The following is a 13,731-nucleotide window of genomic DNA, read 5'->3' on the forward strand; positions in this document are numbered from 1 at the left end:
TAAATAAATAAATAAATAAATAAATAAATAAATAAATAAATAAATAAATAAATAAAAAAAAATTCCTATCAAACTGGAATAATCTCTGAACAAAGATGGACTTTTCCATGTGAATAGGTTCTTCCTTTTCATAAAAACCTGCCTTTCTCCTTTTTCCACTAGTCCAGAGGTTACAATTCTATATGCTACCTTTTCACTGTAGTGAGACCCTCCCTCGCACTTATCTGACCAACAGCAAGCTCAGTGCTCCTGTGCACTGGGCCTTGGAGCTTCCTCTGTGGGAGGTACTCTCATCAGAAAGCTGCCCAACTGTCAAGACCCATCTCTGAAACCTTTCTTGATGTGCTCCAAAGCCCAAAGAGAGCATAGGCATATACTTCCCGCTTATAACTTACACCAAAGGAAATCCTATTCAAGTAAAGGAAGTGACTTGGGGGCCACATTTTACTGAATTTTAAGACACAAAATATAAGCAATTTGCTTATTAATGTGAGAATTACAGCACATGAATGTATCTGGTTAATGCAATAATGACCTGGCTCTGAGATAAGGTCATCATGTTATACACTGATTAAATCAAATGATAATTCTGAATACAGGAAGTTGCGTATTAATACAATTCTAGGAAACTTACACATTCATTTTAGCTGTTTACTAGGTAGAAAAAAATATATCTGGCAAAATGTTAACTATAGTCATTCACTTATAAAAGTTGCATTAGACATCAAAACACTTCTGCCACCTGCCCGTCTTCTTGCCTTCTCAGAATTACCTGGCAAAAAGCCTTGTTTGTACAACTCACACAAAATCCTTTTCATCTCACCTCCTCATACACTTCCCTCACAGCAGCACCGCCGGGCTCCTCCTCTGGCTCCATTCCCCCTCCTGGGACAATCCACTGGTCTGGGTACCGACTGCTACTCACCAACAGCACCTGCAAGAACCAGAACAACCATGTATTTCAGGCTTGAGAAACAGGAACGATACAAACAACATTGCAAGCCTTTCCAGGTTGTAACTGGATTCTAGATTGCTCTTAAATTTCATTGAAATTTCTAAGGACACCCCTCCCCGCCACCAACTGAGCACCTATGTGGTGAGCTGAAGTCAGCATTCCACACTGACAGTCGCATCACTGAACATTTAAACTATGGGATCTAAGTGCAGCCTTCTAGTTCCTAGACAAGTTTTTAATCCTAGAGTTGGATACGCTGAGTTTTGTGGACACATGAGTTATTTTTATTTTGGGGGGTGTGTACATGTACATAATGGTGAGTATGCCCACTATGAGTGTGCAGAGACCGGAGGCCAGCATCAAGTGTAGCCCTCTATCTCTCCACGTTTTTTTTTTTTTAATATTTTATTATTTTTATTTTATGTGTGTGAGTATATTGCCTGCATGTGAGTGCACCCGTGTCATGCACTCCTGTAGGTCAGAAGAGGGTGTTGGATTCCCCTGGAACTGAGTTAAGGACCGTTCATAGCTGCCATGTGGGTGCTGGGAATCGAACCTGGGTTCTCTGCAAGAGCAGTGCTCTTAACTGCTGAGCCATCTCTCCAGCCCCTTACATTCTTTTGAGACAGGATCTCTCACTGAACCTGGAGCCCAGCAAGCCCCTGGAACATGCCCATCTCCCTCCCATCCCTCCCAAGGCTGGGATGACAGGTATCTGCCACCATGCCTGGCTTTTCACATGGATGCTAGGGATCAAAACTCAGGTTCTCATACTTACATCACCAGGAACTTTACCCACTGAGCCATCTCCCCAACCCCACACAGTAGTTATTCTTTAGCTATGGAATATTACTCTTCAACTAAAGAGACATGACCATAGGCTAGTCATCCTGTTCTTCATCCATAAAATGTAAAGAGTTCTTGAATACAACAGACGTGAGAAAGTTAGGGAAATGTATGAAAAGCCAATGACTGGGGCAGAGTGTTATTTTTATGTCTATGATTAACTGAAAAGAGGTACCTGCACAGATTCCAAACCCATTTGAGTAAAGTCACTCCATTTTGATAAAGTAGTTGCAACTTACAGTCTAGAACAAGGCTGGCAAACTATAACCCACCTGTTTTGAGCAGTCTGAGCTAAAAAATGGGCAATTTTTTGTTGTTGTTGTTTGAAGCAGGATCTTGGTGTATAGCTCAGGCTGTCCTGGAAATTGGTAGGTAGTACAGGCTGGCTGCCCTTGAACTCACTGTGTTGCTACCTGAGTTCTAGGATTTACAGGCGTGTACCTGGTAATTTTTATGGTTTTTAAATTCTGTGATGTTCAAATTTCAGTTCAACTTTATTAGAATCTCGTCACTCATACTCACTTTTGCATATTGTCTGGCTGCATTTCTGCTGCTGCAACAGCAGAGTTTTGGAAACAGACCATATGGTTTGCAAACACTAAAATACCTGGCCTCGCCTCTTAAGGAGGTCTATAGGCATAAAGCCTAAAGTCTGACCCTTAAAAAGATTACTTACCAGCACAAACAAGCATCCTAGCTGCTAACCATTGACTAGTACTGACACAGCCATCTTGCAAATGAAAGACTGGCCTAGGTTAGGTTGAAAACTCAAGTTTTAGAAAATGCTCTAACAACCAAATGTTATGAAGGTAACAGAAGCATCTTGAACAAAAATGTTGCAATATTATTGTATATTGCCTTCAAGTAAATTTAAGCAGTTCTTCTGTGTGTGTGTGTGTGTGTGTGTGTGTGTGTGTGTGTGTGGAGTATACCACTACATTCAGAATGCCCTCCCCCTTTTTGGTGGTACTTGTTAATGGAACCCAAGGCCTTGAATGTGCTAGGTGTTCTAGTTTCCTTTCTGACGCTGGGATAAACCACTCTGATCAAAAGAAACCTAGAGAGGATAGGGTTTACTTCAGCTTACACTTCCAGGTCACAATCTATTATTGAGGGAAGTCAGGGCAGGAACTCAAGCAGGAATGAAGAATTCATGAAGGAATGCTGCTCATTTCACTTGCCCTCTGACCTCATGCTCACCTTTTTTATTTATATTTTTATTTCATATATATGTATTGCCTGCATGTATTTAAGTGTATCCGTGTCGTGCAGTGCCCTCAAGAGGTCAGAAGAGGGCATCAGATCCTCTGGAACAGGAGTTATGGATGGTTGTTAGCCACCATGTGGGTGCTAGCATTCGAACCTGGGTCCTCTGCAAGAGCAGCCAGTTCTCTTAACCACTGAGCCATCTCTCCAGCCCCTTAGCTAGCTTTCTTATACAGCCCAGACTTACCTGCCCACATCAATCAGAACCACCTTTGGTTGTGCGCCTGAGCCTTTAACGGCTGTGCCAGCTATTCAGTCCACAACAATCTTTCTATAGACATAGCCACAGGGCAATCTGATCTAGAAAATTATTCTATTGAGAGCCCCTCTTCCCAGGTGACTCTAGGTTGTATCAAGTTGACAATAAAAACTAACCCGCACACTAGGCAAGCACTCTACCACTGAGCTGTATCGCCAGCCCTGGGGGAAAAGATTACTCCCCAATGTGTACACTGACTTTTTGACAAAGATGTGCTGTATTTGAGGTAAGCTGGTGAGTGTGCACTTGTCTATGCAGTGAGTGCACTCATGCATGAGTGTGCAGAGCAGAGGGAGATGTCTAGCATTTTCCTCTGTTGCTTTCTACCTTATGCTTTGAGACCTATTCTCTCACTGAGCTATTTTGGCGACACTGCCTGGCCTCCCAACCACCAAAGCACTGTGGCTAGAGGTGTGTGTCACTATGCCTGACTTTTCACGTGGGTGCTTGGGACTCAACTTTCCCCAACTGGATAGTTTCAGTCAACAACAGTAGTTCAACAACTCCCACCTTTCCTTTACACCCTTAACAGGCTGAGTTGAAGACAAGAGCATATCTGTCCAGGAGGCCAACACCCTCATTAGATGAGCAGCACACCTGTGCCTAGGGGCATGCCTTTATCTCATAGCAGTGGTCAATCAATGTTTAAGGGACCAGCATTGTTCCTCTTACTCTGGATCACTTGCTCTGCCAGCATCATTTCAAGCACATTAACTGGCAAAACAGTGGCAAATCCAGAAAAAAGACTATAGATTAACATTATGTTTGGCAAGGCCTTAGTTCACGCCTTATGGCTTCTCTGAGGGGAGTATCATGTCCAAAATGAGCTTTAAATTTCAGGTTTAAGTATTAGCAAATAGGGTGCAAATATAATTAGAAACTAAAGAACCAGAGTTAAGCAAATGTAGCAGAAATGGAAAACCTGAGTCTGAACTTATACAGACAAGAAATGAAAGAGCAAGTGACCTTTCTATGCATAAGGTTTTTGTCTGCAAGGAGAACTGTCTTGTAGGATTAAACATCTTAGACCCTGGCCTAGGCAGTCCACGTTGGCCATTACCAGCTCTCTGTCCTCTCATCTACTGCACTGAATCAGCTTACCAGAAACTGTTTGTTCCCAAATGATGCTAGTTATACTTGTTCTATAATTCTGAGAATTAATGACAGGATGGCAGAAAATAAACACATTAAAAAACCTGCAAAGATTCATTAAATGAATCTTTAAACTGATATGTAATAAAGTATGGCTGAGAATACTCTGAGTGGTTAGGAAAATGGAAAAATCCAGAATGCCTGTGAGGAAGGGGCTTTTATATTCAAATTCTAAACAAAGTTAAACTGCAAATCTCACTTTGTTACTCCAAAAGTACGCTTACTAAGGTAATCACTGGATTGATCCTGTATGGGACCATGAATCTAAGTGTTTGCATACCCCATAGCACCAGCTGGTAAACAATCACTGCTTCTGACCCAGTCACAGGCCTTTTATTCTTGTCACTAGATCCAGGTTAGAGATGGTATGATTAGCTAGATGAAATTCTTACTCCATAATTCTGTGCTAAGTGATTCCTTTGATCCTTTATAAAGAGACAGGAGAGTGAGTGAAGGTGGCAAGACACTGACAGTATGTTTTCATTTAGAAAGGAGTTTCAAAACCGCAGATATTCACAATGTTAGAGTCCTAAAAACTGAAACCCAAAGTGTCATGTATCTAGGTCAATGATGATTTCATTACCAATTCACTAACATTTTTTTTTCAGGGTGTGTGTGTTTGAGATGGTATCATGTAGCCCAGGCTGGTATCAAACTCATGTAGCCAAGGATGATCTGGAACTCCAGATCTTCCTGCTTCTACCTCCCAAGTGCTGAGATTACAAGCATGTGCCATCACGCCTAGCTCTAACACAGTCTTTAAAAGATGGAATATAAATTATGAGAGTATCCTAGTGATAATTACCTATAATCCCACAACTTGGTAGGAAAAGGCTGAAGGATCCCCACAAGTCTGAGGTTATTCCTACAGAGTGAGTGCCAGGCTCAGGCTAGCCAGCAAGTCTCTACCTCAGTAAAATAGGAAATGTAATAGGTTTAAAATATTGCTATTTAAGGTCTATGAAAAAGGGTGAATACTAGCTTAGGAAGAGCGGCTTGCTAATATTCATTTTTGGTGATGGCCGATTTGTAATTCACTATGTTTCATTGAATGTTTTTCATCCTACACCCACATGCCCTTAATCAGCCAATTCCAGTCTGTCCTGAAGCATGTGATTTTCCTTTTTGTCATGCTTTATGGAACTCTAGAGCTGCATGTATACCAGTTGCCACTAGCAGCTTAAGAAGAAACAAAATTAAAAGTTCAGTCCCTCAACTCGCCAGTCATATTTCAAGTGCTCATTCCAAGAGCCACATACTGGACTATACAGCTATGACACTTTAAAAGAAGCTTCCTTTGTGGGGCTAGAGAGATGGCTTAGCATTTAAGAGCACTGGTGGTTCTTGCAGAGGACCCGGCACCCACATATCTTTAACTCCAGTTCCAGGGGATCCGACGACCTCTTCTGACCTTCGACGGCATTGCATGATACAGGTGCACCTACCTACCTGCAGACAATACACTCATACACAAAAAAATAATAAAGAAACAAAAAAAAGAAGCTTCCTTTAAAGACCAGGTAAAAGGTGTAATTTAGCTATCTACCTACCTTCAGCTAAGATCACCACTTCAAAGAAGCATCAAGTACCTGACATCTAAACCCAAACCATTCACTGTGGCTTTATAATCCTCAGTCTTCAGAGACAGGATACTCTACCTCCTGCCAAACAAGCAGTAATTCAGCTCACCCTCCAGCTCTAGGAGAAGCACTGCGGAGAAGGAAGTGGTTGGCTGCGCTCGGACACTGAATATACTGGTCACCACAGATCAATGGTCTTTTCCTTAAAGTGTTCTAGTCTTTGAGGTGGGGAAAGGAATACAAGTCACATAGTAGGTCAGAATTTTGTGGATGACACCAGCAAGAAAAGATAGATCTATATAAATTTAAAACAGACCTATATAATTTTTGGACAAGTGTTTTAGCCTAGTCCAACAACTCATCCAAGAGTCTCTGGACATTCTAAAAAGATTCAATTTGATCAAAGCATTAATTTCAAATGCATCTTTCCAAAACAGAATTGATTTAAATAAGTAATACTTTTTTTTTTTTTTTTTTTTTTTTTTTTTTTTCTTTTTTTGTCATTTTGAGACAGGGTCTCCCTGTAGGCCCAACTGGCCTGGACTTGCTATGTAGACCATGCTGGCCTCGAATTCAGAGATCCGTCTCCTATGCCTCCCAAGTGCTGGGATTAAAGGAATGTGCCACCATGCCCGGCTCTAATACTCGTTTTTATTTATTATATGTATGAGTGTATTGCACGCATTTAAGTATACCCGTGTTAGGCAATGCCCACAGAAGTCAGAGGTTTGGATCTCCTGAAACTGGAGTTATGAATGGTTGTTAGCTGCCATGTGGGTGCTGGAATTCGATCTCAGGTCCTCTGGAAGAACAGCAAGTGTTCTTAACCACTGAGACATCTTTCCAGTCCTAGTATATACACGTAATGAAGAAATGACTATGGCATCTGAACTACTAGTTAAGAAACGTGACATAAACACCATAGTGGACATTGAAAACCAGCATGTTTTGGTGAGCACTTGTCTACTCAGGACTAGTCCGTTCAAGTTCAGATGAAAGCAAGGCCATGTTTAGGAGGGGAGGAGTAAGTGATGATTAAAGAGAAAGAGTCCAGTGTGGCGGTACATGCTTGTGAACCCCAGCACTTGAGAGGTGGAGGTAGGCGGACTAAGAACTTGAGGCCAACCTGGACTACATAAAACCCTGTGTCAAAAAACCAAAATAAAACATCAAAAATGATTTTGTGAAGTCTATTCAGTACAGTTTTCCAGAAGCCAAAATTAATACTGTATATTTAGAAAAGATTTTAGCTACCCTTTTCCAGTTAATAGTGCAAACTAAAAGGGGCATAGTGGCCCAAGCTTGCAATTCTAACTACTCTAAGAGGGAGGGCAAGGGATCAGAAATTCAAGTCCTGCCCAGGTTACAGAGCTAGTTGAAGATGACCCTGGGCAATTTAGTGAGATCTTGTCTCAAGAGTAAATAACCAAGTAAATAAAAAGAGGCAGTACCTGCCTATACTCACAAGACCCTGAGGAGTTCAACACCTAGTACTATGCAAATTCTTTTTTTTTTTTTTTTTGGTAGTAGTGGAGATTGAACCTTGGGCTTCATGTATGCAAAACAAGTGTTCTACCAGGGACCTACAGCTCCAGCACCCATTTTTGATTTTTGAATTATTGGTTTAGCTGGCCTGGAACCTACTATGTAGACCAAACCGGTCTTGATCTTGTAGTGATCCTCCTGCCTCAACCTTACCAGTGCTGGGATGAAAAGCATGCATCCCTATGCATAGAGGGAAAAAAAAAAAAAAAAAAAAATCAAGCCAGGTAAAAGATATAATTAAGTATGCTTTCACCATATGAAATATTCAGAAGAAACCCACCTTTCATCCTTCTGTCACTACAAATTTCAAAGTCTTCCATACATCACATTATTCTTTTTTTCCTCCTCTGGTACTAAGTATCTAGCCCCAGGCCTTGTACATGCTAGGATCAGGCAAGGATATACCACTGAGCTAGATCCCTACCCTTAAAAACAAATTAGGTTTAAGTCAGGGACTGTGGCTCATGCTTATAATCCCAGCATTTGAGAGGCTGAGGCAGGAGACTGCAGCAGGTTGAAGGCCAGCCTAGACTACATACTGAGTTCTAGGCAAACCTGACCTACAGAGGCAAGCTTATCTGAAACAGATTGTCAGTGAGATGGCTCAGCAGATAAGGAAGCTTGCCACCAACACTGATGATGATCCCCATGACTCCCATAAATTGTCCTCTGACCATGACAGCAATGCCCAAACACATACAATAAATAAGTAAATGTAGGGATTGTTTTGACTAGGTATAACTTTACATTCTCAGCTTCATCATACCTTAAAAAAAAAAAGACTGAGTTGGTGAGTCAAATAAACTACTAATACCCTGGGCACGTACGGAAATCTGAAATTAACTCCCAGCACAATCTACTGTAATTTTGTTTTGATAAAGCCACTTGCCTAGTTATAACACTTGCTTTTTTAATTATGTTGCCTTCAGAAAGTAGCTAAACCCACAGAAACATACCACAAAGCATTGCTATTCGATATCCCCAAGCAGACAGGCACCTACACATTTCTATAGCACCCTCAAAATCTACTGGATGTACAGTATAGTTAGCATGCTAAATAATGTTGTAAAATGGTATTACTCAAGTAACAAAGCTGAACTAAAAGATCATCCAATAAGAAGATTTATCAAGAGCTTACACAGTAAATACCTGGCCATTCACAGGTTGTAATTCCTTCACTGTATCAATGGTCTGTCACCTTAGTAAGACCACAGAGAGGAAAGTAGACATTTAATCTTCTATAAGTCATGGCTGAGACCAGAGGAAAGATTTATTAGAGGTTACTGATTCCACCAGGCGGGAGAACAAACCTGCAGTCACCCTAAAGAAAACATGCAAATGGCAGACAAAGTACCTTCCCTAAGAGGTCCTTCCTAGGTCTGGGGGAGCCATAGTCACAGATGAATAGACTTCCCTGTGTTTAAAAAATCAGGAGGCTGGAGAGATGGCTCAGTGGTTGAGAGTGCTGACTGCTCTTGCAGAGGACCTGGGTTTGATTCCCAGTACCCCCACGTGGTGGCTACGAGAGTCGTCCTTAACTTCAGTTCCAGGGGAATCTGATCTCAGCGGCAATGCACAACACAGGTGCACTCACATACATGCAGGCAATACACCCATAGACATAAAATAAAAATAATAAAGAGTAAAAAAAAAAAAAAAAAAAAAGCTTATGTTGGGCTGGGGATGTTGCTCAGTGGCAGAGTGCTGCCTAGCAAGCCCAGGCTCTGAGTTCAACTCTCCAGCAGTACAAAAGGTAATAAAAGACAACCCTGAGGGAAAATTAAAAAGGCTATTCTGGGGGGTTTAATTTTGAAAAAAATGGTCCATTTGAGTAAATGTGACTATACGTATGAAAAGGGTGACTGCCTCGGGTGTAACAGCTGATCCTAAGTGTAAAGATGCCAGATTACATTACACTAACATTCTTGATGAGGGTTACTGCTCATTAGAGCTCTGGTTTCTGGGCCAAGTTTATGTTCTGAGGTGCTTTTTCTTTTTCACTGCCTTGGCTTTACTGTATGACTTTACTGCATTTGGATTTTCCAGGGTTTTCAGCTTTACAGCAGACCATCTGTAGAAGTTACAGCCCCCCAACTCTGGGAGCTTTATTTAATTAGAGCAACAGGTCCAAAGATGGAATCAGCGTCAGCTCTCAGGACTGATCTGTTAATGCCTTTCCTTGCAACTGTACCTGGACTCCAACCAGGATCAAGTCATTTCTATTTCTCCCTTCAGGAGTCTATGTCCCATTTTGCTGTCAGATGACTCTCAAGAATCTAACATCTAAATGTACTTGCTTAAAACTAAGGGTTCCTTTTTTGCCCAGTTAAGTCCTCAACCTTACATTTGAAGTGCTCAATGTTTTGTTTTTTCCCAGTGCTGGGGGGAAACTGAACCCAGAACCTTGGGCATGGAAGGCAAGCAATCACTGAGCTATATCTTCTGCCCAAGGTGCTTAGTTGCTTGTTAAATTATTTCTTTTTCTTTTTTATCCTAAGCTGCAATCAAGTAGAGCATAGTCCCAAGTCTTACTCTATTTGTGATCCTTGTCCCTCCTTTCTAATTTGCTGAACTTTCCAAATGACACACATAGGATTCCAAAGTCAGAGCCCATAAAGCATATTTATGCCATTGTATTTCCTTCTTTTAGTCATTTATCTAACCTCCCACTACAGAATATGCTCTTATGAGCTGAAACTTCATCTTCACATCCACTGTTCAAGCATATGCAAATATGTTCAACGGAAGTAATTTCTGGTTACCTATTCATAAAGCTACTGCCATCTTTGCACAAGCACAGCATCCCAGCTACTCTCAGGGACAATTATCTATGGGTTTGCCTGGAAGTTCAACTGTCACAGTGGATGGTGGTTTGCCATAGGAATAACAGCCAGAGAGGTTGGTCTGAGAAGCGCAAGACTCATGAACAAAAGACTTGGATTCAAAAAGACTAGCTTGCTCTGTGACCTTGGAATGAGTTATTTTTGCAACCTAATTTTCCTTTTCTTTCCTTTTCTTTTTTAGGCTGGCCTCACACAATCTTCTTGCCCTCAGCCTCCCAAGTGTTGGGGTTCTTAACATATCCCTATGCCATGCTTGGTGTAACCTCTTCTATGCTACTTTAAGGAATAACAAAGGGCAGAAAAAGGAAACAGGAAAAACAAAAACATAAAGCCACCCCATACCCCCAAAGATGACTCTATCATTAGATCCTGTTAGGCATCCTGGCTCATGCTGCAATCCCAGCAATAGGGTCAAATAGTAATTACTCTTTTATTCAAAGTTACTCTCCTCAAAACATATATTTAAATGTCCTAACCAGGACTGAGATGTTTTTAACCCAGTAGAGAAACATTTCTTGCTCACTAACTAGAGAGGTGGGTTCAAACTGCTCTGCATTCAATCCTTGGAAGGCTAGTAATGTCATTTTAAGAGTGGAAGTCAATCTGTAGCTTTCCTGGACAACATTGTTTTGCTAAGAGTTTATTCTATAATTTTCACATAATAGAAAGAGCCTTGACTAGACACAACCACAGAAATAAAAAACTCTTGAAGAGCTAAACCAGATGTTGAAGGTGCATTTTAGAGAATTCCAGAGCCTTCCTTCACAGAACATGCTCTAACAAAGTGATCTGTTCAGTTTCCCAGTCTCCAGGTTCCAAGATTTACAGTTTTAGACAATGGACTTCTCTACTCCTCAAGCCTTGCACATTTCACTTTTAAGGACACTAGTTTTATTTGACTAGAGAGGCTGTAACAATTTACAGCAATTTCCTGGGTAGTTTTGTATGTGTGTGCACCTGTGCACGTGCTGCCAGGATGGAACCCAGGGCCTCCATGTGCTAGGCAAGCTCTCTACTACTGAGCTACATGCCTCCCTTCCCTGTACCCAGTAGAAATAATTTCTAAGTACACACACAAGCAACCCATGTTCCTCTTAAGGTAATTTCTGAAACTCTTGTCAAGACTGCTTTGCCATACTAGCAGTTCTGATCATTTCAGATTTCTCCTATCCCCCATAGTTTTCCTCAGGAATTGGTGTGCATGTGTGTGTGGTGCGTGCATATATGTGTATTATATGTGCACATACACACTTTTTTTCTTTTTCTGGTCTTTTTGAGACAGGGTCTCCCTGTAGCCCCAGCTGTCCTGAAACTCACTATGTAGACCAGGCTGGCCTTGAATTCACAGAGATGCGCCCGCCTCTGCCTCCAGGAGTGCTGGGATTAAAGGTATGCACCACCATGCCCCACACAAACACTTTTTAAAATAAAGTCTGGATTTCCAAGTTCATATTACAGCAAGACTTCAAAGGTAACACTTTCATAAGACTTTGAAGTTGAGCCTCACAAAATTTCTCCTATTCAACAAACTTCGAGCATCCTACTGCTATGGGACAGGCCCTCTGCTAGAGCCCAGCATCTGGAGTAGGAACTGAATCCTGAATTCTGACTCTACTACTTCCTGTGTCATCTGGGAAAGTACTCATGCTCTGAGCTATCTTCTCACCCATAAAACAGACTAACCAACACTACCTTGGAAAAGGATTAAATTTAACAAACTTTCTCCTGGCAGCACCTAAGGTCCAGATCCCTCATCTACCTTGGTCACTATTCTCATATATTCAGTTTGCTTTACCCTAACATGGTCCTTCTCCCCTGTCCCCTTTTCTTTAAAGAATGTATTTAACGTTTGTTGACTTTGTTCTCTTGGTAAATGGTTAAAAACCCTTGCATTTCTTCTTTTCTTTTTGGTCTTTTTGAGACAGAGTCTCCCTGTAGCTCCAGCTGTCCTGGAACTCACTATGTAGACCAGGCTGGCCTTGAACTCACAGAGATCCGCCTGCCTCTGCCTCCCGAGAGCTGGGATTAAAGGTGTGCGCCATCACACCCGGCTGCATTTCTTCAAGTAGACCCACTTCAAAGACCTTTCTCTGGAAGTTCCTTCAGGATTTAGGTTTAATACTTAAAGGCCTCCAACTAACCCCAAGTGCTTAGTTTCTTTTTAACAATAAAGGCCGGGTGTTGGTGGCACAGGCCTTTAATCCCGCACTTGGGAAGATCTCTGAGATCAAGGCCAGACTGGTCTACATAGTGAGACTCTGATAGATAACAAAAGGCAAAGACGGTTTAAAGAGAATAACTTTCAAGCACGTGATTTGTGTTAATAAAGAACAGTTACACCTCTGAGTGTATGCTATGTCAAAACTTAAGGGGCTAGCACCAAGAAGACCATGGAATTCCGGAACATCTCTAGCTTTAGCCCATATTTTACTGGACACAGTTATGGAAGCAGACCTCAGAATGCTAACTTTCTCCTTATCTGATCATTTTAGGCTTCGCAATCCTACAAGATTTTCATCAGCTACCAAGTGACTTACTGCCCTGAGAAAATTTAATACGGCGAGCCATTTTTAAAAATGAACAAATAAGCAAAAATCGCTCTCCAGGGAAAGCTCAAGGGCCTCTATCAATACAAAGCAGAGGGGTAAAATCATAGACGCCTTGACTGCTTGCTCTTAGAACAACGGAAGACCGCTCCTTACCAGATGTCAAGCCACACGGCCAAGAAGCCGTGAGAAACGTTGAGGAGCGAGCGATTACAGTCCGAAAATGGCAACTCTGCCCCATTTCCAGCCTATCTTGTCCCGCCTGGCGTTAGTCCACGTTTCACTAGCCACCGCGAGTCAGAAAACTTGAGGCAGTATGGTGAAATGAATCGTAATCATGCCACCGGCTTGTGAGTTAATGGATCCCCTTAAAAGGTGGGCTGCTAAAACCAGACCGAGGGGTGCTCGGCTCCGCAGGCGGCTGACCGTGCGCCACCCGCACAGCAGCCCAGACTCAACCCGAAACCGCCACACCGCCGCAGGGAAGCGGAAAAGCAGCAGGGCTCGGCCGCGCTCGCCATGTCTGCCCGGGCGCGGGGACCCCGCTAGGCCGGCCGAGCCCCTTTGTCCCGCCGGCGAAGGGCGGCGGCGCGGTCGCTCACCTCGTCCTCCTGCTCGCTGCGGAAGCACAGGCACGCCGCCCGCTTCTTGAAGCCCTCGCGGTCATACGTCCGCGTCTGGTTGGGCTTGAACTTCATCATAGAGCCGGGCTCCGGCCGCTGCTCGGGCTGCCGCTGCT

The 13,731-nt window shown here is 42.5% G+C and overlaps 1 protein-coding gene across 2 annotated transcripts in view; it reads right to left on the reverse strand.

The window, feature by feature from the left end:
* Positions 1-13,725, reverse strand: part of Nudt4 (nudix hydrolase 4) — a 19,877-nt gene extending 6,152 nt beyond the window's left edge. For both annotated transcript variants that reach the window (XM_008823792.2, XM_008823784.2), the window contains exons 1-2: positions 13,595-13,725; positions 824-934 (exon numbers count right to left, since the gene is read on the reverse strand). In XM_008823792.2, coding sequence (XP_008822014.1) covers positions 824-934; positions 13,595-13,693 — 210 coding nt within the window. In that variant the 5' untranslated portion in view covers positions 13,694-13,725. The remainder of the gene's footprint in view (positions 1-823; positions 935-13,594) is intronic.
* Between the last annotated feature and the right edge of the window lie 6 nt (positions 13,726-13,731).

The sequence above is a fragment of the Nannospalax galili genome, unplaced genomic scaffold (assembly GCF_000622305.1).
Source record: "Nannospalax galili isolate Female #2095 unplaced genomic scaffold, S.galili_v1.0 scaffold191, whole genome shotgun sequence".
In the NCBI taxonomy this organism is placed as follows: Eukaryota; Metazoa; Chordata; class Mammalia; order Rodentia; family Spalacidae; genus Nannospalax; species Nannospalax galili.